This window comes from Mugil cephalus, chromosome 16 (assembly GCF_022458985.1).
Source record: "Mugil cephalus isolate CIBA_MC_2020 chromosome 16, CIBA_Mcephalus_1.1, whole genome shotgun sequence".
Lineage (NCBI taxonomy): Eukaryota > Metazoa > Chordata > Actinopteri > Mugiliformes > Mugilidae > Mugil > Mugil cephalus.
Window position 1 is genome coordinate 7,055,115 of NC_061785.1, and position 25,144 is coordinate 7,080,258.

Genomic DNA, 25,144 nt, shown 5'->3' on the forward strand with positions numbered 1-25,144 from the left:
TCATGTGTACGCCGTCACACGTGCGCCGAGGTGTGATGATCACACCATATTGCGCGAAAACCCTGAACCCCTCGTCGCAGTTCTGCTGGAGAAATAGGCGCGAGAGCAGTGTGGCAGGGTAGGAGATGTCTGCGGAGGGACGGGATGCGTCACTGGATTAGTGCCTGAGAATCCGTCCCAGCCTCTTCCTCCTCCTGAGCCTGCTGAGACGCCTCCAGAAGGGCACGACACTCAGCGCTCGCTTTCTTCCCCCCCTTACACCAAGCCTTCCACATGAGCCAGCCAAGCCTTACCTCCCCACCAGGATGAAGAAAGAAAAGAAAACGCATGCTTTACTGTTTCTCCTCCTGCTTCACTTCACCTTGGGTAACAGTTATTTTTTTCTTTTCTCATCTTTGTGCATGTGTGTGTATGTGTGTGTGGTTAAGACTTCTTGCCTTGCTCTTATCTGGTTAATCCTCTAACCCACAAAGGGCATCTTAGTGTAGACTCTCCATGCTGCTTCTTTAAATTGTGACTGTGTGTTTTTTTTGTTTGCACTTTAATAAATCTAAATATGTGTAATTAATCTTCCCCTTCCTCCCTCCTGCTTTCGATTCCTGCCCCTTTTAGCAAGTGAGTGCAACGTTTCTCACTTTATAGTTAATGTCACGTAAACATTAGAGCAAAATATCAGGTTTATGTTCTATGCGGAGTATTTTTTCTTGATCTAAAGCATGTTTATCTGTTTTTTGTTTTTTTTTTTATCATAAAGGGCAATCAGACTACGCCCCCTACTTCTATGACAATGGTCCCAGCAGTACGAGTGGGAATATGGCCTTGTTCAGCATCTCTGAGGATACACCTGTCGGTAAGTCTCACGTGCTAATTAATAGGTGTTTTAATAGTGATAGAGTCTGGAAGTCATGTGTTGTTAAAGGTGTTCAATGGTGAAATTATGACGCCTGCTATGTAGGCTCCGGCTAATCACTGTAATACCTTTTGGATTGTGACGTACATCAAGACTTACGGGAACAAAACAATGCGGACGGTGCCTCACGTGACCACTCTGCCAAATGTGTTGTTGTTGGGGGCCACGTTCTTCTTCTCACATCTACAGTGTTTCTCTGATTTGGCTCAAAAGGAACCCAGATATACATCCTGAACGGCACGGACCCAGAGGGGGATCCGGTGCGATATGGTCTGACTTTTGAAAAGGGCTCTCAAGAATATTTCAGGGTGGAACCCAAATCAGGAAATGTGACTTTGATTAAGGAGCTTGACAGAGAGGTGAGCCTGTTAATGGAAAATCTCGTTGCTGAAAACAACAACAGCAACACTCTTTCACAAAGTGACGATGACAATTATTCTTTTTATAGAAACAAGATGAAATCTCAGCACTTGTGAGCATAACAGATGGTCGTAATAAGGTTAGTTTTTATTGATTGCTTGATTTTTGTTTTTTAATATTTGTACAGTATTCCTATTCATTTACAGTCAATATAGTCTTGATGAAGTGATACTTTTAAATATAAGTAACATATGTCTGAACATTTTGTTGTTCATCTCTCACTGGAAAGTTGCAAATTTCATTTCCTTGTCGCTTCCAGGTCATTGAGACCGTGAGAGTTTTTGTCACGGACGCCAATGATGAACCCCCTGAATTTCAAAATCTGCCTTTCATCATTGATATTCCAGAGGTACAGTGCATCAAAAAAAACACATAATATAATACAGTGAATATTATAAATACTAAAACTAAGGTTTAGCTGAGCCACTGCCAACTTCTAAATCTTGACAACTGATCAAACATAATTATGATTTACATTAAAATGTTTTTTGTTATTGTTGTTATTTTTTGGCATTTCTCATCTCTTTAACAGAACACCGTTCCAGGAAGTAGCATCTACAGAGTTCAAGCAGTGGATAAAGATTTGGGCTCAGGAGGCAGTGTTTCCTATTATCTGCCGGTAACGTCAATGCTTCGTTTTTATGCAGATGATGCACGCCTCTTTCTTTGTAAATATGGAGTGGAAAATGGTTTTAAATTCAAACTCATAATCCCGAACCGAACATTGCTCAAAAATATTCATGCTATTTTTTTTATTTTGTTAATCTCAGGCTACTCCATCTATCTCTACTCTGCAAAAAAAAAAAAAAAAAACCCTCAACCTCTCCTCATGTGACGCTGAGGCTTTTACGGCAGCACGTGCCCAGAAAAGCGACCCATAGTAACCCAGGCTAAAACAATTAAAGCTTTTTTAGCCTCTTCGCACATGGCACCCAGTCATATATAGGTCTCTTTGTAGCTTGATTCCACTTACCCGTACATCTGCATCTCTTGCACCCTGGAATGCACCCTTAAGGTTGCCAGGAAGTTTATCCCCTTTCATTCCCAAGACCTGATCTGAAAGCGTGAACGACCTCTTTTTTCTTTTTGCAGTTTCTTACTATATTAGATTTAGTTTCCACTGTATTATCCATTTAAAATGTATTTTCATTATTAAGGCTTACACCACTTTTCTCTGCATGGCGATACTATCGGTAGGGCCCAAACACTCGGGGGTAAGACCAGAGGTCGAGGCGACATCAGGAGAGCTGTGCTGCCATGTGGGGGGGTGGGGGCATTCGAGGGATGGGATAGTGTGCGGAGAGAAAGATTAATCTCATACCAGAGAGCAGTCTGGTTATGGTGTTACTTTAATGGATTAAATTTCAATTACATTTGAGCAAGGCATTGAAGGCTTAATAGGGGCTTAGGTTTGGTGGGGGCCATCAGCTTACAGCGCGGTAGTGGTTACTGTTCATGTGTCAGCGGTGAGACAAAACTACCCCCGAAATGGTTGAAGTTAAAAAAACTGTTTGGAAACATGTCTAACCGCTTCTCTTGAATATGAGCTAATCCGTGACTGTTTTTATTATCAGAGCTCCCCGTTTGCCAAGTTCACCATCGACGGACACAGCGGGATCCTCAGAGTTAAACCAGGCGAGACTTTGGACTATGAGACCACTCCAACACATTTCTTGACAGTAGTTGCAAAGGTGAGAGGTCGCTGTCACACTTTATGTATGGATTAGTCACTGGAGTCAAGTTTTACTTGCAGCAAGGAGCAACCTTGTTAAAAAGACTATATGGAATTCAACTATACAACAAAGAAGCCGTAGGTTGCATGTCTCTGTGCCCTATGTCTGTGGGGAGCTCCTACTATTTGGTGAAGAGGATAATAGAGAATATCTTGAGTGACAGATTTTTTTCCCCAACAATTAGCCCCATCATTAGTTTTCTTGGGATACACAAACTTATCAACACAGTAAGCAGCTCTACTGGCAGATTTATTTCTCCTGAACATGTAAGCAAATACACCAGCTACAACATTAAAACCACTGACAGGAGAACTGAATGACGTTGTTACAATACAATCCTACTTCTGGGAAAAAAAAAAAAAACATGAATGGGATGATCCACAGAGGAATCTTCCCCTCAGCTCATAGGACCCAAAGACCCACACTAAGGACAACCTCAGAATGAGCTGTTTTCGATGCACAAGGGAGGCACAATATGTTATTAATATATGGTCATAATGTTATACCTGATCGGTGTATTTCAAAGTTTAACATTCAAGTTATGTATTTTTGACATCCATAGCATTTGATTTATTATTATTATTATTATTATCTGGGATTTACTTGGATCTTACTACTTTCTGCAGCAGCGCTGCCTTTGACACATTTATTCAGGTGGTCTCCCACCTGAGGGAAAAAGAAAGAACAATTGGAAGCTAATTGCTTTTTAATTAACTGGTCCGACAAGGGATTGAACGTGTTACTCCTACAGTGAGTCTACATAGTTTAATTGGCAAGATTATTTCACTTTTTATTTCCTCTAATACCTGGATTCACCCCATCAGACACTGGAAGGTTGAATCAAATCAAATCAAATCAAATCAACTTTATTTATATAGCACCTTTCATACAAATGAATTGCAACCCAAGGTGCTTTAAGCATCGAACAAACAAATACAAATCAAGCCCGCAGAAACCAGGGATATAAAGATCATGAGTGAATGAATGAAGCCTACAATGCAGTCTGATGGTAAAGTTTGAATTAGGAGGTTTACTTTCTAACTGCCTTCTGCCTCTTTACTTGTTCCCTCAGGATGGAGGTGGGAAGTACAAGGGTAAACATCAAGTCTTGACCTCCACAGCCACCATAACAGTCAACGTCATGGACTCCCAAGACATGCCTCCATCCTTTGTAGGAACACCCTATTTTGGCTACGTCTACGAAGTCTCGGTTCCCGTAAGTCTCGTTCTCGACAAGCTGTTGCTGCTTTTGTTAACGTGTTTTTAAATAAGATGTTTCTGTACTTATCTTCCAGGGTTCTGAGATATTCACAGTCTATGCCAAAGATGGCGATCAAGGCAATCCTAACCCGATACATTATTCCATCATGAACGGTAAGAAGTGAGCTGAGCTGCTTGTTGTTAATTAAGATTTATAACCTTGTTTAGTCTATTTCCGTCTCCCAACACATCTGAAACATTTCTGTCTTTGCCTTTCAGGTAGCGACGGCGTCTTCGACATAAATAGCACCAGTGGATGCATCACCCTGACAACATTTCCCTCTCTTCTGAAAAATGAGTTGTATGAAATAAAAGTCAAGGTAATCATCTTGTTTCTGCCTCTTACTCTTCCTTACCTCTTGTAAATGTGTTATGTTACTGAAGGCGATAATTAATAAGTGTCATTTTAAAACCCAGGCATCTGAGGTGGGACCAAGCAGTCAGCTGCAGGACTACGACGTTACCACGGTGACGGTCCGGGTGGTGGATCTCAACAACCACCCCCCTACTTTTTATGGAGAAAACGGGCCACAGAGCAAGTTTGAGGTCACGATGTACGAGCATCCACCTGCAGGGGAGATCCTGAGAGGCTTTAAGATCACGGTCAATGACTCCGATCAGGTGATTTATTCCCAGATTTCTCTTGTGTCATTGATTCTTTGCTTATCACACACTCATCAGGATTCATTGATTGCGTTTCCCTTTGAGCGCATTGCATAAATATCTACTAACCGAGCTAACAGGCTATGCAACAACAATTAAGAAAAGAGAAAAAAAAGCCAAATCTGCTTCTTAATTCAAGGTAAAACTTAACATTCTGCTGTTTGTTTCTCAGGGAGCCAATGCTAAATTCAAACTGAGACTTGTTGGGCCGAGCCGAGTGCTTCGAGTGGTTCCCCAAACGGTCCTGAATGAGGCCCAGGTGACCATCATTGTAGAAGACACATCTGGCATCGACTACGAAAAGGGACCAACGCTCTCTTTTAAGGTTAGACTTCATATTCGTAGGCTATAATACAATCCATTGTAACTGATTATAAAGCGTCCTATTTAATTCCTTCTCGAACTCGCACTTTAATACAGTGTCATTTTTTTTTACTGTTTGTTTTGGTGATTGTGCTTGTTTGAGACAAATAAAAATCAAATCATATTTATTTAATATAGTATACCGCTTTTATATAAAAAATCAAAAATCAGATTGCCTTATGCTGTGAATTGAATGTCTTTTCTGTCATTGTGCACAGTACAACGAACTTATTGACATCAATTTAAAATAAAAGTTAAAAAAAGATAGATATATATATATAATAAATACTGTCAAAATTAATTGGGTTATTAACAAGCTAATTTCTAAAAAAGGTGACATTGCCATCACCTTGTTGTTGTTGTGAGGAAACGTTGTGAGGAACTGTTAAACTGAACTGGATAAATTAAATTCCTGCATTTAATGATACATATTTACTACTTTCTCATGTAATAACTCAAAAATTTTCAAGAATAGTTGGATTTTGAGGTTAACCAATAAGTATGTTGATATTAAATCAAGACAGTTGAGCAATTTCATTAAAGGCAAAGTCTAATCACATGCTAATATGACCTTAAAACAATGAATTATGAGTAAATTAATGACTAAGCATTCCCTCACTATTTGAATAACTTTCCACGTGTCTCTCTTTGTTCAGCTACTCGCGGTGGAGATCGACACCCCCGAGCGGTTCAGCGCGACGGCCGACATCGTGATCAACCTGCTGGACACCAACGACAACGTCCCCAAATTCACGGCCGAGTACTACATCGCCAGGGTCCCCGAGAACTCTCCGGGAGGCTCCAGCGTCGTGTCTGTGACGGTGAGTCAATCTCGATTAAACTGAGCCTTAACCCGAAAGCAAAGTGATTACATAATCCATCAATCCTCTGATAAATGCATATTACTCAGGGGAGGTTTATTGGACGAAAGCAGGTTGGTGCCAGACGGAAAGAGCTTAGGGCTCACTCGCTTTTGTTGTGGCTGTTCCTGAGTCACATTCTGGCATATGCTCGGATTATTAATAGAAATATTGACACATTTGTCTCTTACCTTCCATAATACTATGTGCAACCTGCAACCAGACTGTTCTAGTCTGTTCTGTTGCGTAGTAAATAGATCCACTCCACACAGTGAAAGGCTCTTAAGACCACTTAAGATCCTGTTTAACCCCCTCCCCAATCTAACTAATTTACCAGCTAGGTCAAAAATATTGTTTATTTGTTGGACAGTATGTGCTGTAAGCATTTATATTATCTGTTCTAATTTTCTCCTGCAGGCAAATGATCCAGATTCAGGCGCTTGGGGTGAAGTCAAATACACGATTTATGGATCTGGATCAGATTTGTAAGTAGAAACCTTTCAATCCTGCCAGTTTAGATTCAGCCCGATCCGATATTTAACTATTTAATTCCCAGAAAACAGGCTAAAAGAACACCAGCCTCCACCCATGTTTGAGTCTTTGATGGAAGCATGAAACCAGTTTGATTGGCCCCTCTGCTGCACAAACAGCTCACTCTAAAATGGCTGCGAGTTGCTGGCTAATCTCCTAATTGGATTGGAGGGTTAAAAATAGACAGCCTGGCCCGTCTCACATAGGCAGAGCCAATTAACATGCAATGTGACAGCTGGAGCTACAGGAACGGCAGCTTTGAAAAGCAAGGCAGCATGCGTTGAAGGAAAAGTGAGAATTTATGCTCGTCTGCAGGCGGCGACCTGAGTTAATTGTGCGAAAGTTATCAGTTTCAAGGCAACTTGTGAATTTTCACAGTGGAAAACAAGACAGAAATGTCTGCTGAGTAAAAAGGCAGCGTGCCCACGGCTGAACTACAAAGTACTGAGATAGCACTTGAATGAGTGCTTTAAATCTCATACTTACCATAAATCATGGTATCATAATGTGTTAAAGTTAGCTATTAAAAAATAACGCGGTGGTAACGCACAATTAGTAAAGATTGGAGCGATCTATTACGTGGTACGGGGGTGTACAAAACATGCTAAAATTCATCAGTAAGACCAGCAGGGTAATGGGCAATTATCTTAACCTCCTGAGACCCTGCGTCCTCATATGGGGACATTAACTTATAGGTTTGTTTCTGCTTCATTTAAACCTGTTGTCCTCATTAGTGGACACTTTAATCTGCTATCTAGTGGTAGCGAAGGGTCAACACACGGTAAAAACATGACAGCAAGCAGATTCATTTCATAGACGATGGCAGGACAAAAGTGGACGAGGATCAAAACCCCATCAAATTCTATGGTTAAAACTTATTTATTTATGCTTATTAACATTTCTAGTTTGATATGACGCGCAAATTTAACAAATTTTATCAATGAGCTACAACGTCGCTAATTAGCAAGTTTTTTGGATAAATAATCCCAGTGTCCACATATGAGGACATAGCTTCTGTCAAAAACTACTACTTCCTGATGAAAGACGATGCTTAGTTTTTATACTGATCCCAAATACTTTGTATACCAAACAAGAGCTCAGGTCTCAGGATGTTAAATTAAGTTAAATTTTGCCATGGAGAATTACAATAAAGTTTGCCAGTGATGACATGTCTAGAAGAATTTGGAAAAATGCCACAGGAAATAAAACAAACAGAACCTAATGAAAAACGTTTTTTTTTTCCCTCAATTAAAAAGGGAACTATGTAAAAAACTGAAATAAGTGTCATTAAGTCAGTCCAGGTATGGCCGACCCAGACAGGTTTAGCATAAATAAAGAAATGCATATTTGTTCCTGTTTACTCTTAATATACCTAATTCTAAACTATGTTTTCATTACATATTCCTTCCACTAAAGGCTGTAAACCTGCTTTTTTATTAACCTGTAGTTTGATTAATGTAGAGATTCACAGGAAGTGAATCGAATACTCATTTGTTTTGTATGTACCTAGTTTGTTGGGACGTCAGTGCTTGTGACTCATACCCACTGTCTGATCTAAACTGCAGGTTCACTATTCACCCGTCGTCCGGCCTCATCTCCACGCAGCCCTGGACCAGCCTGGACGCAGAGGTCAGGTCCAAATACAACTTCTACGTCAAGGCTGAGGACTCAGAGGGGAAGTACAGCTTGTCAGAGGTGTTTGTCACCGTCCTTGACATGAACGACCACTATCCGGAGTTTGGTGAAGAGCTCCTGGAGAAGACCTTGGTTATCGGCACACCTGTCAAAGTTGAGGTACATTATGCTGTATTATATTCCCTTTTGTACTAAACGTCATTTGTTTTTAATGATGATTAATGATTTTCTGTTTAATGATGTCATTCTAGTGAAATATTTTCATATATTCTCTTGATTCCAACCTGAATATTCATCTTTTTTTATCGTAAACTTAATATTTTGTGGGTTTTCTGTAGAAAAAATGTATAGAAAGCAGGATTGATATTCAGCTTGAAAAGTGGTAAACAAATTTAGCATGACAACATCTAATATGTTAGTCCAAAAAGATATAAGATTATTCTGTCATGAAAGTAATTGTTGTAGACCTCTACTGTGTGGAAGTCAATGGTTGCCAATTCAAGCTGATTAAGAAAATGTTTTTATTCAGTTGTCATTATTGTGAAAAAGACAACAAGACTTTCGTCTATAATCTACTCTATTTTCTTTCACTGACATCCAACCTAAAAAAACAAAACAAAAGAACAAGTGTCTCTGTATCCAAACACTGATATAGCTCATTATTCTGTACCCCCACAGTCATTTAAAAACTATTAAAATACCATCAGTGCGTCACACTAGCACACTGGGTGTCATCCCACTAATTTAATATGAAAATATTCGTTTGAACATTGAATTAGAGAAACACAAATTGTCCTGCAGCAGTAAAACTGACCAGTGCATCAAATGTGTGGCTGAAAAATAGACAAGACGATTTCTCTTTTGTTTAGTATTTTATTCCAACCACAGCACCAGCTTCTTTTAGGAAACTATAATGTAGAAACATGTATTTGTGAGGCATCTTTAAAGGGATTAATTTATGCCAAACATAAGTTAGCGTTAATGTTTGACAAGAGACTCTTGAATTTGCAGGTACAAAACTAGTTCACACAGAAATATCACAAATTAAGTAACTCAGTATTAACAGTTTAGCATCCAGGTCAAGGTAGTGTCAAAATGTGCAACTTTTCTTTTTTACAGGCGGTGGATGAAGATGCAGAGTCTCCAAATAACGTTATCGAGTACTCCATCATGACGGCCGATCCCGACAATGCATTTGACATCAACGCCAAGACCGGTGAGATCCAGCTGAAGCCCTACATCAAGTCTATGGAGATCGTGCAGAACATCACAAAGCAGAAGGACTGCCGGTGGTCCCTGGTGGTCCAGGCCAGGGACAGAGGTTCTCCGTCCTTCAGCACAACGGCCGTGGTCAACATCGACATCACGGAGGCGGTAAGATTTCCACGTGACTCGTGGCAGGCATGCTCGCAGCGCTTCCTGTTCCAAGCCTGAGCTGTAGATCTAAGCAGTCAGATTTCATGCTACTACTGCATGCAGCCGCTAATGCAGCATCCTAGTTTCAACCACTCACATTTCACAGACCTCATCTTCTTTCAAGGATAACGCTGCTAGTTCTGCTAAACAACTAGAAGCCAACAATTAATTTGTCCTAATAACAAAATGTCTGTATTGCCAAAGCCTGATGAAGCTGATGAAGCTAATCCTCTGCTGGTGCCCAAAAGCTATTAAAGCTGCATTAGTCGTATTTCTGGCCTACTTATTTATTTGTTACGGATATTAAACATGGCTTTTATACATTAAGAGGACACAACATTTGCATTTATTTAGAGCTGGTTATTTCTGGATGTCTAGCTTTGCACAATGCACATGTGCATTAGCAGAGTTAAAGCTAGTGTATTTTCTTCTCACTTTCTATGTACACCTTCTAGATATCGTCTTTAAATGTTAAATGATACAGTTTTAAAAACCATATTGTATAGAAAGATTGCTAAAATCAAACCATATGACTGATCATTAATGCATCGAAAGGGGAATTGCTTGGTCACAGTAGCTCCGTTGCACATAAAAAAACCCTATTGAGGACCACAAGTAAAGAGAAAAATAAGTGAAGATAGATTAAAAAAAGACGCTCACTCAGAGAACCGGGGTTACAGTCATAACCTCGAGCTTGATATGGTTTTAATAGAATAAACTTTCTAGCTGCGGCCACACAGAATGAATTCATACTTATTCTCATCTCTTTCTCAGATTTATAATCTAAACTATACATGAACTGCAGCATTGTCCTCTAAAGGTTTTAGTCGTTTACTTTCTGTTTTTCACTGTGCATTCATACTTTCATTCTCCATGATGACTCAGTGTTTCTGGTTCTGTTTCTGTGTTGTGATCGTGCTTTTCAGATCAAAGGCCGAGTTGTTTCATACTTCACGGGCCTCAGCAAGCGTCCGCTGACTGTTTTTGGAATTTTTTTCAGCATTGTCACGTCCCTCATTTTGCTAACCATCTGCATATCCACGATCCTGTACTGTAACGCGGTGAAAAAGTCCCGAATCAACCCCGAGAGTAACTATATTAAAGTGGTCCGCAGAGTCAAGTGAGGGGTGATGGATGCCACTCTGATATTCACTGGAAACCCTTAAAAAGATGTTTACTGGCTGGCTAGTCTGTAAAAGAGTATTGGAGCACATTTACAGGAATACATTTATTTTATTTTAATCTATTTTTTTGATTGGCAAATATATATAAATGCATTGACTTTTTAATAATGCAGCTTTCATTTTGCCGTAATGTAAATATGTCTGTAACAAATCTTTATCTAGGGCATGACTCAGACTGTTTGGCTTCCAGATGAGCTCAGATGAAGCCTTTTACTTGAGATTTAAATCTTGATTTGCTCACTTCATTTATTTTTATTTTTTCTTTTCACACGCCGACACAGTTTTGGTCTCACAATCCGTCATACTTGTCGTTGAGCCCTCGCTCTGCACATCAGTCAAAGAGAAATCCTACTGCAGCGCACTGCCAGACGCATTCCCAACAACTAGCTCATAGCTTTGCATCAGCAGTCCCGTACTGTAGCAGAAAGTGAGAGAGTGATGACTGTGTGTGACTGTGAGAGTGATATATTGTTGGTAGACACGTTGTCTGGGCCTCCTCTGTCAGTGCTTTGCTCCTCCATCGCTCATGCTTTCATGCTTTTGGACCAATGTTGCGTGAAAGACTTCACTGCTGTATTTGTGCTCTTTTACAGACTCCTCTCAAGGGGCCTATGGCGGCCTTTTTAATGAAAAGTAGGGACAACCCTTTGAAAGCTCTAGTCATGGTCACTGTTATCATTAGTCTATTGGTAGGAGTGACTGTCTTGATCTCTACGGCTTTGTACATGCGCAACTCAAAGTCCAACAGGATCATGCCGGCGCGTCGCATCATCAAGAGGCGACCCAGGGACCAGCAGCACTGGACCTCCAAGATGCCGACCATCAAATTCACCAGCCCCGCAGACAAGTTCCTGATCAGGAACGGGGAGGGCAGCCCCCAGCGGGGCGGGAGCAGCGGCCCCCGGCAAAAGCCCCCACCTCCCGCCGCTCCTTGTCTGCCACCTCCGCCTCCTTCTTCTAGCGCGCGGCCCAGCGAGAGGCCGCGGGCAGTCCCCACGATATCCGGCGCGCTGGCCTCCAGGGGTTCCAAGAAAGCGAAATCCACCCGCCGCAAAGAGGGAAACATGAGCTCCGCTTTAGTGTCGGAGCTGAAGATGAAGCTGGAGCAGAAGATTAACGAGAACAACCAAGGTTATTATTGACGGGTTCATTCTTTGACAGTGCTCCTCTCACCTGAGCTCCATGTGATGATCTGGTAGGTTGGGCCTACCCGTTAGATTATTCATGAGGGAAGATTTGCAGATATTTATGTCTTAAGATGTTAAAGAAATGGGCTGTGCTGGATCCTCGGCTGACCTGTGAGCAGAAGAAGGGATTGCGTCGGCAGGTTTTAGATAAATCACCACACTGCCACCTCGAGGAGGATTACGTCATCTTAACCATAAGAAGCACCACTGTAAATTGCCCAGGGAGAGGATTAATAAGACTTAATGTGTATACATAAGTTGCGTAACTTCTTCAAAAGAGTCATGAGAAGTGGGTTTTCGGCACAGAAATAGGATTTTCTTTTTTTTTTCTTTTTTTTACAAAGCGAATCCTAAAAATAAAATCATGCAGCTGAATGACACGGTATGAAGTGCTAAAGGACCTGTGTGTTAATATTTTTACTGTGCTACATCAGCCGCTCGAAAAGCTGAGGCGTCACTCTTTTGTATGATTACAATGTGCCACTGTAGGTTTTCACAGTAACATGAGCTTGCTTGTACTTAACTTGAGTGAGTAAAGATAGAAAGTTGCTTTTGTATAAATGTACATGGGTCTGTTTTCAGTGTACAGCGTTACTTCAGTTATTCAGACAAGATTCCCAGTTGTATATTGCAGCAGTAAAATATAATAAACCATCTAACTCCACTAGCGGGCAAAAAATTAGTTGTGTACACTCGAGCCCAGATCTATAACCTGCTTGGACGTTTCCGTTATAGATATTTAAATGTAGAGTCCACGCGTTGTTCCATGTTTCTCTTCAATGCCTTCATATGTGGGCAAACAAAATGTCATGGTTGTAATAAATATCTTGTATCTGACTATATCTTAACTGATAACTATTTTAAATAAGTTGAGGAAAACTGTATATCTTAAATATAAATTACACTTGCCTGGTCCTTCAAAGTAACATATTTGTACTGTCTTTGTACTGTCTTTGATTTTGAATAAATATTTGAAAATAGTTTGGTCTGTGCTCCATTTTATCCAGAGATTACCATTTTATTTATTTCCATTTGTTTTAGTGTAATTTAATTAATGATGATATTTTTTATTATACGGCTCCACTGCTGGTGGCAGCCATCTTGACTTTGCCACCACTTCCATCTACTGCTACTTTATTTATGCAAAACTTTAAGGCTTAACACACTTTTTAGTTTTAATAAAACTGGATGGAGGAAGTAACTATGCAACCAAAAAAATCATTTTTTTTGTATCAGGCTTTGAGCTTGTTTACTTGCGCTGTAGAGTAGGATATTATAACATGGGAAGATTGACTTGCTTTTGTACGAAACAGCACTAAGGCAAAAATGAGAGGGGGCAGATTTTTTTTTTTTCGTCATGTACTTAGAGAAAAAAGACAAAATGTTGAGAAAAAAAGACGAAATACAAAGCAGTGGTACCATCTGTACTTGTGGGGAACGTGAGGTCTTTGGCAGGAAAGATGGACGAACTGTGTGTGCTTGTTGGGATCCAGAGGGAAGGTGCCATGAGCAGTATTTGTATTTTCCGGGGAGACCTGACTGCATGTGGACTCTATGGGTGAATAGGGTCACACATAATAAACAGTTTTTGGTTTATCTGTTAAAAACAACTGCAACGAAGAAAAGAAAAACATAATAAGACGCAATATCTGCTGAAGTGGGACACATGTGCGGACACAGCGAGCTTACAGCTGTCATTAAATGGAAATATCATGTTCTGCCAATCAGGATTCAGATGGAAAATCACTTTAATCTGCTTACCAGTGTATGTATAAATGCACGGGAAAAAACTCTCCTTATGTAACAAATCCTCTGAGTGATTGTGCTAAAAAATGTCTCAGCATTCATCTTTGACTCCCCTTTAATCCACGTCTATTCTCTCCATCACAAGACAGAAAATCAGAAAGCTGCAGAAAGCAAACAATAAAAAATAAACATGTTTTTTTTTTAGCCAAGCGATTACAATTTGCTCTTGTAATGATAACATAGAAATATATACAACACTGTATAAGAACTTAATTCATATATATATATACTGTATATATTTCACATTTAGCAACCAGTATCAAAACACTGAGAAAAAGAGTCTTAAAGAACAGATAATAACAAACTCTCCCTATGATAAGGAAGAAAGGCATCTCCATTTTGAGCTGATAGCTTGAGATATGTATTTACGCTCGCAGCCCCAGTTTGTGCGATTTCACCCATGGGAACAAACCTTCCTCAGACGGCAGCAGGAAATAAAACAAAAAACAAAAAAACATCTAAAATATAGTAAACTTTCATGTATCTTTAAAATATATAGAATCTTTCTAATACTTTTTAATGTGTTTGAAACCAAATTAACACATCAACATATTTCCTGTGTAAGATATGTCACACACAGTATGTTTTTGTTGTGTGAGGTCCTTAGACGGTGTATTATATATGATGTACTGCTGTGGACAGGGTCAACAGCACACATACGTGGCCAATAAAACTGCTTCTGATTCCAAATAACAGCTTTTGTCAATAGAGTCTGGTGGCTTTAAAGAGCGCAGTGCACTGGCTTCAGTTAGAAAACACTATCTTAATGTAAGCTAAATATGAATAATATTCTAAGTGTATTGCATAACCCTTAAACTGAGATTACATATATTTTCGGGCCTCGCTTTCGGTGGTATTTTCAGTTGCTAAAATGCATATTGCTGCCGACCCTGTCCAAGGTAATACACTGACTTTGCATAAGAACATCATACATTCAATCCCCTCTATTTTGTGGCACACTATATTGTTTAATGGATTGCGGATATAACCTTGTAGCTTCACTTAAAGGATCTTCTTGGATATTTTTTCAAAGATCACATATTTATTTTTACTGTGAAAACGAGGCGTAACTCCTGTAATGTAAATGTGAATCCATGAAAGGCACAAACTGGAGCGTCACTAATAACTGCCATTTACATACATGCACACATGACCCTGCGATTCTAGACTTCAAGCCTAGTACATGTAAGCTGCACTTCCTCCTTTGCACCTATCCTCAGACTTCCGCCTCCTTTTCTGAGTTTCCCCTGAGTCCCGACACAGGTTTTCGTCGCTGGCCGCCTGCAGGCTGTCGAAGGTGCCCTGCCTCTCCGTCCCCGGCAGGTTCTCTTCGTGCATCCTCCGTTTCTTCCACAGGTCCACGCAGCGGTCCACGCAACTGAACCTGGCCTCCGTGGTGCAGGCGTACATGCCGGCCGGCACGGCCAGCACCATGGCGCACACGATGACTACAATGTGGATGAGCCTCTCTCTTTGCTCCATCTCACTAATGTCGCTTCCCGTCACGAACACGATGCACTGGCCTTCCCTCGGCGGGTGGTTCTTCAGGCTCAAGCACACCTCGTATTTGGTGACGGGAAGCAGATCGCTCACTGAGTAGCTGTTGATGCCCGGGCCGATGTAAATCATCTCCTTCTTGGGGGAGTCGTATTTGCCAAAGTGGATGGTGAACCAGGTTTCCCCAGGGTTGTCCGTGGCCGCGTGCCACTCGAGGGTGATGCCGTAAACTGTCTGCTTGGCGATGCGGATGTCGATGTGGGGGTTCTCGTCCGATGACAGCATGGGGACGGGCGGAGGGAGAGGGTTGGAGGCGTTGGGGGGGATGATGCTGAGCATAATGCCGACGGAGGAGTTGCCAATGAAGTTGTTGGCCGTGCAAGTGTAGAGTCCTCTGTCCGCCAGGTGAATGGAGGGAATCAGGAGCTGGGAAGTGACGGTCTCCTCATCTATGTGAGTCTCCTTAACTGCAACAACAGAATGAACACCGCTTAGCTCAGTGACCTCTTTTCATTTGCTAAGGCGAACCCTGCATGGTATTGTTTCTGTATATTTTCACAAAGTAGATGCAGCATTAATGTTTAAGGTATCCCCCACTAAGTGCTCCCACAGCAGGTTGATAACATTTTAATGGATGGTACTGATAAAAAAAAAAAAAAAAATCTTACCAGCAAATCCTCTTATAATCTTCAGACTGTACATCCACTGGATGGTCGGGTCCGGTCGAGCCTTGACTAAGCATGTCAGCGTTGCATTTGCCTGAAGAGGTAAAGTGATGTTATTCTCTGGGGCAGAGGCCACCGGCTTCATGCACGTTTTTAACTGGATGTCATGGAAAAACTTGTCCGCTCTGGAGGCGGGGCCTGAGCACATCAGATAAGAGTTCATGAGAATGATGGGAGGGCTGACCGCCCTGATGAATTCAACAAAGCCTTTGAGGCGGCAGTCGCACAACCAGGGGTTGTCATGCAGCCCCAGAACCACGTTGGACACCAGGCCCTCTTTCCCCCACGCTCTCTCTGCTTTTTGGTAAAGAGGCCAGTTAATGAAGACGTCTTTTGATATGACACTAAGCTGATTGAACGATAAATCTAAATAGGTCAGCGCAGGCAAGTGCCTCAGAGCGTGTTCTGGCAGCACGTCCAGCCGATTGCGCTTCAGGTCCAAAATCTTGAGTTTCGGAGTGTCCTGAAACGCTGTCCACGGCACCGACGTCAGCTTGTTCCCTTGCAGCCTCAGCTCTGTGAGGTTGGCGAGCCCGTCCAGGCTCTTGATATTCATCAGGGTGATCTCATTGAAATTCAGCCAGAGGAACTCCAAGGCACTAACTCGAGAGAAAGATCCTGGAGGCAACTCTGTCAGGTGGCAGTTTTCAATTCGGATTCTAGTGAAGTCATTTGGGATGTCCTCTGGGATTTGTCCCATGGAGGTTCCCATACATATTAAAGACCTGGAATGGTAGATGAGAAATGTTTTGCGTATTTTATCTGACACACATAGCTATTGTATGTAGTACAGCATTTCAGACACAACTGGCTATTAGCAGCATTCAATATGTATTTCTCTAGTTTCAGTGGTCACTCACCTCCCCAGGTTATCATCTGTGCAGGTGCAACCAAAGAGACAAGCTGACGATCCAGGTGTGATGAGATAAAACACCAAAGCGATATGTAATGCGACATGAAAGGCGTCCATGTTCCTGGACGAGCTTGTGAAACAGGCCTGCGAGGGCAGGACACGCTCATGAGCTGCACAGAACAAAGCCTATTACCTTAATCTTCCTTGACGTAACACTTAATGACATGTGAGACACAGGAAAGGTGTATTAATAGTAGTGGTCCACTTTGACCAGAAAGCATAGTCATTTTAAAAGAACTTGACTTTATCGTTTCGTATTCACAAATCTCTAGACAAGAGATGACGTGAAGTTTTATTGTGCTGGAGTTCTTCTTTCAGAAGTGTACCACAAAGGCTTTGTATCAGACTAATTACATTTATTTGTCCCTCACCAAAGCAAGACATGAGGCCCATCTGTGTCATGTGGGATGTCAGGCTTAGCAGCGCTGAGGTGGGAGGGAGGGGGCGGCAGAGAGACAGAGACAGATGTCTGGAGAGGACTGTAATCTGCCCTCAATAATCTAAACACTGGTTGTCTCTCAGGTTGTTAAAGGCCGAATCAGCACGTAAAGCAAGTGTGAAACATCTACAGCGCTGGAGTTTCAGTCTTTAATGATTTTCATGAAGGGTACAAACATTTCACACATGTGCGTTCGTTCTAATTTAACGGGCAGAAACCTTAAGGAGATGATCCCTCACTGCGTCAGTGTCTGTTACCGGATAAATTTGAAATTAAGGACATACTGAATATACACATTTGCAAGTTTGTTAGCATTCCAAACACGTCAACCGGAGATAAATGCTAAATTTCACATACAGTTTTCTCAGGTTTATTTTTTATTTATGGAAATATTTGTGTGTATTCCAGGGACTAAATGTGTCATTTATGTGTCATGTTGCCTCTAGATGAATCAATAGAACCATTCTCACCATCCTTAGCATTCATCCTGTGCACGATCTTATTTTATTTTATTTTTTGCAGTTCAGTTACTGAGATACTTCAGCAAAATGGTTGACTTAGCCATGCTGCTAGCTTGGCTAACATAGCTAATAATGGGTATAAGTTAAATCTAGCTAGTTTGCAGACACTCTAAATTATGATTTAAAAGAGAAAAGTGTATTTTCATCATGTAATCTATCCTAATTCAGCTCAGTCATTGACTAATGCGAAAAAAGGTTTTACAAAACAAGGTGCTACTTTTGATGCTAGCATAAGTCACCTGCCCCAAATTAGCATGGCTGCGCTAAAGCTAATGCATTTTTTGATTTTTTTGAAAACACGACAATTTTTTTTTGTCAGTCAAACTAAATACTGATCTATTAGAAAGTAAATATTCTGAAATGTAAGAAAAAATAGTTTGAATATAAAAAATATTTATTTTATAACAGTAGCTTCATACATACACATATATTTCAGGTTACATATATATATATATACACACATTATAAAATGTACTGTAGATTAGGTTTAGGTTTAACAGTCAACCTGGCACGTTAACATTGTACTGACATACTAAATATATTGCAGTCCTTTAAATACTTTCTGTCTCTAAGTAAAGTGTTTACACGATTAAGAGGTTACATCTTGGATTGGAACTAAATAAAACTGGTTTTAAGAGAGTTTAGGGCATCGAGACATCTTTTTTTTTTCTCAGCAAAGCATCATCTTAAAAAGTGCAAGATGAATACAAAAAAAGATATATATTTTTTACACATTTACACCACATGTAAATATTAAAACTGTTTCCCTTTTTTTTTTGCTATCCACCAAATGAAAGGTGGTTTTTATTCCAACAAGGCTGTAAAATAATTTTATACATCCGGTGCTGGCAGAGCTATCAGTGTCCTCTGAAGAACCCTAAAAGAAGATCATGTCAGTCTTTTGAGTCTCTGAGCACAGCGGTTTATCTGTACACATCGCAGGCCATTAGAAGACAAAGTGCACCCTCTGGAAACTGAGGCATACGTTTGGTTTTAGCAGAAGTACTCGTTCGGCGGCCCTTCAGTCCTGGCTGTGGCCTCCGAGTCAACACTGGACCTCGACGAGAGCAGCCTGTTGGACTCGTCTGGAGTCAGCCTGGTCAGATACTCGTTCTCCATGCCTTTGGCTTTTCCGCCAGGGCCCAGGGTCTCAAAGGTGACATATGAGTCCTGCATTTCCTTCGTTTGTCTCCTCAGCAGCTTTTGGCAGCGTTTCTTTAGCGCCCCGCAGCACACGATCAGTGTCAGGGGGACAGCGATCACGCACGCCACCGTTATCACCACCACATTAATGAGCTTCTGAGTGCCACTGGCGCTGGCTGCCTCGTCTGTTGAGAAGATTACACACTGCTCCTTTTTTGGGATCAGGCCTTTGACGCAAACACAAGCAATGTACTTTGTTTTTGGCACGAGGCCGTCAACAGTTATCCGGTTTTTCCCGGCTCCCACATTGATCCGACGCATATCTCTCTCCCCGAATACAGCGTACAGGACGCTAAATTCTGTTACGTTCGTGGCTGTTGGCGCTCGCCAGTTCAGAGAGACCGTGTGGTCGGTGTCACCGATGACCTTCACTGAACGAACCACCCTTTTTTCAGGAGCTTGCTGCAAGGATGAAGCGTTGGCTGCTAAGTTACTCAAAGCATCCACCTCCATGGGACTCGGATTGTCCGAAGATTTTCCCCGTGCCTGAGACACACCATCAGAGATGCTGTAGCTCTCTATCTCATACTTCCCAGTAACACCTTTGCCATTAAGAGGTTCAATTATGGGCTGAGCAGCCTTGGTGGTAGGCGGAGGAACGTATCTGGCGATGAGTTTCTCCTGGTATGCCGCTCTTCCGATGCCACCAGGTTTCTTGCCTCTCGTTTTCTTAGAAACGCCACCAGCGGCACCGGCGCCTGCTTCCTCAGACCGAATGGAGTCTGTGATCACCAGGGAGATGATGGCGTCCGCAGTGCCCACGAAGTTGGTCGCTTTGCACACGTATTTCCCAGAATCTCGGTAGGAGACCGCAGACACGCTTAGAATCGACCAAATGATGCCCTCCTTTGAGATCTCTTCCTGAACTGAAAAAACAAAAAAAAATCCACAGAGATAAGCTGATTGACACAAAAAGAATAATCTCCCTGACACTTGACTGAAATAGACGACGGTTTAATCTAACTACATTTGGTATTAATTGAGCAGAACTCACCGGTGCCGTTAATTTTCTTGCCATCAGCTCGGCTCCAGGACAGCTCAGGGATGGGGACCCCGACTGTGCCGCAGCGCAGGAGGACGTTGTTGCCCAGCGAGCTCCGGACACGAGCCACGGCCGTGTGGACCCGGGGGCCCTGGCACCTCTGCAGCTCGGCTTCGGTGAAGAGAACCCCCGACAGGCTCTCCGGGTCCGCACAGCTCAGCCTGGTGTCCACGAGGGCCACGGAAGACGAGGGGGATTTCTGAAACTGGACCAGATCGTACAGCCGGCAGTCGCACATCCATGGATTGTCGTGTAGGCCTGAGAGAGGAAAGGTGAAAAGGTCCTGTGAGTGAAAGGACTGGATATTGAGCTTGTGTAGTGTTTTCTCTGATGCTACACTGAACCATTTTAAGACTCGGAACCTGTATTTAAAAGAAAGAGAATTACAACTTGTCACACTGCACACAATAACTATAATTAGACTAATCCCATCGCAGCTTTAAATGCTACTCAGTGTCATGCAAGCCAGTGTACAACTTTCCAGTGTCCTAAAATGTCACAGCTTGATCCTCACCGAGAATTAGTTTGGAGGACTCAGAGTCCTGGGGTGGCTTCACACTCAGCCACATCGTGAGAACCTCGGCAGGAACGGTCGTCAGGCTGTTGCTGGATAAGTCCAGATAGGTGATGTTCTTTATGTACGCGCTGGCTTCAGCCGGAATGGTGGAGATCTTGTTGTTGTGCAGGTCCAGGAGCCTCAGGCTCGGCATGTCGCTCAGAGACTCCCAGGGGAAGGAGGTGAGGGAGTTGCCGTCCAGCCTGAGCTCATCCAGGTTATAGAGACCCCGGAAGCTGTCGACGTTCAAAGAATTGAGCGAATTGAAAGACATCCAGAGAAACTCCAGACCGTTGAGGTAGTGGAAGTTCTCGCTGGAAATCCTTGTGATTGCTGTCTTCTCAATACGCAGCTTTGATGTGTCCGTGGGGAAGTTTGGGGGAACCACAGTGATTTCTGGATCATTGCAAAGCACACTCCTGCAAAAATAAACAAAAAAATATAATTTATAATATCATATTTAACTGTACTGATATTAAAGCTGCCTTTACAGTGCATGTGACTCTAAAAACGTATATAATATTAAAACAAACACGTTTACATTTAAATTAAAAACTAATAGCTGAGTTTACATGAGTAAAACGTAGTAACCTATTGTTCAGTAACAAGGAAAGGAGATTAAAGAGCAACTCCAAGTTAATCCTCCACTATGCAGTGACAGAAGAGAGGAAAGCTGTGATGGAAATCAATTTTACACGCAAGGAGTTTCTACATTTCTGCCGACAAGTCAAATCCATTCAACTTCAGATTACCGTACCTTGCTTTTGAGCCGTCGCTTAATTTGTGGAAGAAGCAACTGCACTGCACAGGACACGAACTGCTCATCAGAGGAAGTAAAACTAACGCCACACAAAGAGCAGAAATAAAATGTCGCCTCATGGTGCAGCTATAAGCAACTAAGCGCTATGCAACTAAAACTACAGTTTTAGTTACAAAAAAAAAAAAAAAAAAAAGGAATAGGCGCAACTGCTCGGACTAACGCCACTTTGGATGCATGGTAGTGGCTTGCAGACGCACAGCACACCACACTGCTCCGACTGGTCTGAATCCAGAGATAAAAAGGATAGGCAGGGATTAGAGAGGGACTTGGGTTATTTTCATTCACACGATTAGGCGACGGCTTCCTGGATGCTGATAGGCTGTATGGTTTACACTTGCATCCCTGGGGAACAACTTTCCAATATTTTTTTTTTGGATAGTTAATAATTACGCACACCGTGTGTAACATTAAAAGGAGACTGTAGGTGGACAAACCGGAGTCCTTAAATCTCGCGTAAGGAGCATGAATATTGGAATTATTTTTTGCAAAATGTGAAATTATTTGGCAGTATTTATAAATCGGCTTCGTTCAGGGAGTTTTGCTAAAGAACAATTTAAACAATTTATACGTTTCTTTCAGTTTTATTTATTTAAGTAGCAATAAATGACCACTAGATGGCAGTGAATAGTTGGAACACAGTGGCCTCGGTTGTTTTCAGCTCCAAACCTCCAGTTGTGTCTCCAGCCAGGTGATCAGTGGGTTTAAATTCATCTTCTAAAACATTTTTAACGAGTCCTTCATTGGCGTCAGATTGTGGGTGAATTTGCTGCAGACACTGTCCACATGTGTGAGTTGTGACACACTTTGGCGGATGACAGATGTGTTGTCACGGTCTGTCAGGGTTTTTCACAGGTGCAGAGGTTTAAAGACGCGGCTGCCCGGCGAAATTTCAAATCCCTTAATCCAGTCATCTCCCCTCGTCCCTTATTATTAAATCCTTGTTTGGTTTCTTTTCGGGAGGGATGTCCCAGAAAGGAAAACCTCCAAACACGAATCTGTCCCCAAACATCCTTTCTCCCCGTAGAATCGCTGTCAGAGAGTAATCAGGGGCTGGGTGGCGATTTGCAATAAATAAATATGAACCGAATGTCAAGTGCGTGTTGAATTATTGGAGGTTCACACATTTGGAGAAAACTCAAACAGTTTATGATACTTTAAAGTGTTAAAATAACCTGTTGCAAGTAAAACTTTAGATGCATGAGCAAAATACTGAAGTAAAATGTGTTCTTAACCAACCACATGTTCTCTGCGTCACACTAAATGAAAGGAATGAATTAAGAAGGAAGAGTAAGTGGCATCAGGACAATGTGGAGCGGAACAGAATTATTTCACTTTTGTGTTTCAGCCACAACATTATGACCACTGACAGGAGAAGTGAATAACATTGAACCATCTTGTAACAATTCAGTGATCTGCTGGGAAACTTATGGACCTGGTATTAGTGTGGATGTTACTTAGACATGTAGCACCCATCTAGACCAGACCAGGGACCCCCACCCCAGGGCAATGATGGACGCATACACAAAAACAGTTTAGGAACAACTAAAAAAAAAAAAAAAAAAAGAATAAGAAAATCATGAAAGACAGCACAAGGTGTTGACCATCATTTTATCACCAGTGTTTTTTTTGTACCGTCTGTATAGGCTGTGAAATAATCTGCTTTACTGCCTTTCATTTCTCTATTGCTTCACAGGACTAAACAAACCCTCTTGTTTCCTTCACCTCGCTCCCGGACTTCAGAGTCTGTTGGTACGAATTCAGCCCCAACAGGGAAACCTTTGTTTCATTGCAAAACCAGCAGATTACGTCGGAGTAATTAACTATTTGCCAGTGGACTAATGTTTAACTGCAAATGTGCAAGCACTTCAGAAGAACAAACATGCATATGTAAATACATGTATATATATATTACAGCCAGGGTATTCAGGTCAGTTGCAGCCGGGGGCTTTATTTTCACTCAGAAAATCACGGTGGAAAAAGCCTCGTGATGAGATAATGTAAACCCTCTCAGCTTTATGTAGATTCCAATTTATAGAAGCTGATCAATGCGCTGCGTTCACCCCAGCATTCGCCCGGGCTTGTTTCATCACTCTGAGCCGCGGTAGATTAACAGATTGTGTCGCTGAATCTTTTGCGAAATTTGCTGCATTAATGTTCCTGCATGGCGTCACACTGCCTCCCACTGCCCCCCTCTCCCCCGCCCCTGTCCCTATCCCAGGCCTCTACCGAACACCTCTTTTGGTTTCTCATTGGGATTAAATCAGATGCCCTCTGAAGGATTTTACCTCCTCTGACCTGTGTCAGAGAAGCGGATGCATCAGCGCTTCTGACTGCGAGGGAGTCTGTAACTGGACCGTGCGCCGAGCTTTCAGTTCAGACAATATGGGTTGTTTCTGAAAGGGGTTTTATAAGTCCATTGGGACACATCATTACTTCATAGTTAATGAGTTTGTGGTAATCTTTCTGCAGATTAGTGCAGCAATCAGACTCTGCCCAAATGTTACATTTTAAAAGGTTCCGGCTGCCGTGAGGGGGAAAGGTCATGGTACTGCTGTCCTCGTTTGACGGGGTCATTTCGATTCAACAATTCAAGACATAAACTAAAACTAAAGTCCTGATTCTCTGACTGGCTCAACTGAACAGACCTTTTGGAATGGCTTAAAAGAAAAGCTACTTTATTGCCTTGTACTGGATGGGAAATTTAGAATTTTGTTCTCTGCATTTGACCTGGCCATTCGTCCTGGGACTCGAACCGGTGACCCTCCAGTCCCAGATCGCTTCTAAAAACCACTGGGGTCAAATCTTAATGGCTTGAGAACAGCTTATGGGAAATAATGCATTGTGTAGTTATTCACCAACTTAACTCTTAAATGTTAAAACTTTCCCAGTGAGATTAGTAAAGATGCTGACTTTGGACAAATGCTGTAGTGGTGTAACAATTATTACTTAAAGCTCGTTTAATGCACTAATTTACCATCAGGATTCATAAGAAGTTAAACCGAGGAATTGAAACGTCTGAATTGTGCCACAAAACCTTAGGCTGATTCCCAGTGGGTTGGCAGGGGCCTGAAACACCTCATAAAAATCCACCTCCATTATAGTGATTATTATCACTATAATTATTAATTGTTTTGCATATGTTTGCCTGTTTTGTTTATTTATTATTATTATGGTAAACATGTTGAATTTCTTATCTTATATTTTCTTATTTTATCTTATCTTATCTTATGTATTCATAAAATGTAACACGCACACACACATTGTTCACACTTAGTTCATATCTGTACTGTCTAACTAAAAAAAAGGAAAAAAAAGAATTGTACAAAAAAAATACTTTGCAAAAATGGGGAAAACATGTTAATCTAATTGCTTACTTTGAAAAAAAACTTCTTTTAGTAAAAAAAAAAAAAAAAAAAAAAGGAAAAAGAAACAAGCCTCAAATGAAACTCTTTGTTACGAT

The 25,144-nt window shown here is 41.6% G+C and overlaps 3 protein-coding genes across 5 annotated transcripts; 1 reads left to right on the forward strand and 2 right to left on the reverse strand.

Moving 5' to 3' along the window:
• Positions 1 to 62: 62 nt before the first annotated feature.
• On the forward strand, positions 63 to 13,142 carry LOC125021946 (cadherin-related family member 1). Of its 3 annotated transcripts, none has more exons than XM_047608146.1 (18): positions 63 to 366; positions 613 to 615; positions 755 to 850; positions 1,124 to 1,269; positions 1,359 to 1,409; positions 1,590 to 1,679; positions 1,863 to 1,949; positions 2,905 to 3,021; positions 4,136 to 4,279; positions 4,359 to 4,437; positions 4,543 to 4,643; positions 4,741 to 4,944; positions 5,159 to 5,311; positions 6,006 to 6,170; positions 6,627 to 6,694; positions 8,306 to 8,534; positions 9,495 to 9,749; positions 10,718 to 11,720. In XM_047608146.1, exons 1-18 carry the CDS (start codon positions 306 to 308, stop codon positions 10,913 to 10,915), a joined length of 2,247 nt encoding a protein of 748 aa, XP_047464102.1. In that variant the 5' UTR covers positions 63 to 305; the 3' UTR covers positions 10,916 to 11,720. The 3 variants fall into 3 exon arrangements, with proteins under 3 accessions (XP_047464102.1, XP_047464100.1, XP_047464101.1); XM_047608144.1 differs by having other exon boundaries at positions 64 to 366; positions 11,569 to 13,142; XM_047608145.1 differs by lacking the exon at positions 613 to 615 and having other exon boundaries at positions 64 to 366; positions 11,569 to 13,142.
• Positions 13,143 to 13,892: 750 nt separating this feature from the next.
• On the reverse strand, positions 13,893 to 17,168 carry LOC125022615 (leucine-rich repeat, immunoglobulin-like domain and transmembrane domain-containing protein 2). Its single transcript, XM_047609435.1, has 3 exons — positions 17,051 to 17,168; positions 16,134 to 16,915; positions 13,893 to 15,932 (listed from the first exon to the last, which is right to left on the reverse strand). Exons 1-3 carry the CDS (start codon positions 17,158 to 17,160, stop codon positions 15,145 to 15,147), a joined length of 1,680 nt encoding a protein of 559 aa, XP_047465391.1. The 5' UTR covers positions 17,161 to 17,168; the 3' UTR covers positions 13,893 to 15,144.
• Positions 17,169 to 18,438: 1,270 nt separating this feature from the next.
• lrit1b (leucine-rich repeat, immunoglobulin-like and transmembrane domains 1b) lies at positions 18,439 to 21,897 on the reverse strand. Its single transcript, XM_047608239.1, has 4 exons — positions 21,622 to 21,897; positions 20,823 to 21,283; positions 20,261 to 20,566; positions 18,439 to 20,132 (listed from the first exon to the last, which is right to left on the reverse strand). The coding sequence occupies exons 1-4, from the start codon at positions 21,741 to 21,743 to the stop codon at positions 19,057 to 19,059; spliced, it is 1,965 nt and encodes a 654-aa protein (XP_047464195.1). The 5' UTR covers positions 21,744 to 21,897; the 3' UTR covers positions 18,439 to 19,056.
• Between the last annotated feature and the right edge of the window lie 3,247 nt (positions 21,898 to 25,144).

Excerpts from the sequence above, each read along its gene's own strand:
- LOC125021946 (XM_047608144.1), top strand. The coding sequence starts at position 306 with ATGAAGAAAGAAAAGAAAACGCATGCTTTACTGTTTCTCCTCCTGCTT. Across the intron at positions 1,270-1,358 it reads TTAAGGAGCTTGACAGAGAG|AAACAAGATGAAATCTCAGC; the intron begins GTGAGCCTGTTA and ends TTCTTTTTATAG. Across the intron at positions 1,680-1,862 it reads TCATCATTGATATTCCAGAG|AACACCGTTCCAGGAAGTAG; the intron begins GTACAGTGCATC and ends TCTCTTTAACAG.
- LOC125022615 (XM_047609435.1), bottom strand. The coding sequence starts at position 17,160 with ATGGACGCCTTTCATGTCGCATTACATATCGCTTTGGTGTTTTATCTC. Across the intron at positions 16,916-17,050 it reads ACAGATGATAACCTGGGGAG|GTCTTTAATATGTATGGGAA; the intron begins GTGAGTGACCAC and ends CTACCATTCCAG. Across the intron at positions 15,933-16,133 it reads GATTATAAGAGGATTTGCTG|TTAAGGAGACTCACATAGAT; the intron begins GTAAGATTTTTT and ends CTGTTGTTGCAG.
- lrit1b (XM_047608239.1), bottom strand. The coding sequence starts at position 21,743 with ATGAGGCGACATTTTATTTCTGCTCTTTGTGTGGCGTTAGTTTTACTT. Across the intron at positions 21,284-21,621 it reads AGCGACGGCTCAAAAGCAAG|GAGTGTGCTTTGCAATGATC; the intron begins GTACGGTAATCT and ends TTATTTTTGCAG. Across the intron at positions 20,567-20,822 it reads GTCCTCCAAACTAATTCTCG|GCCTACACGACAATCCATGG; the intron begins GTGAGGATCAAG and ends TTCCTCTCTCAG.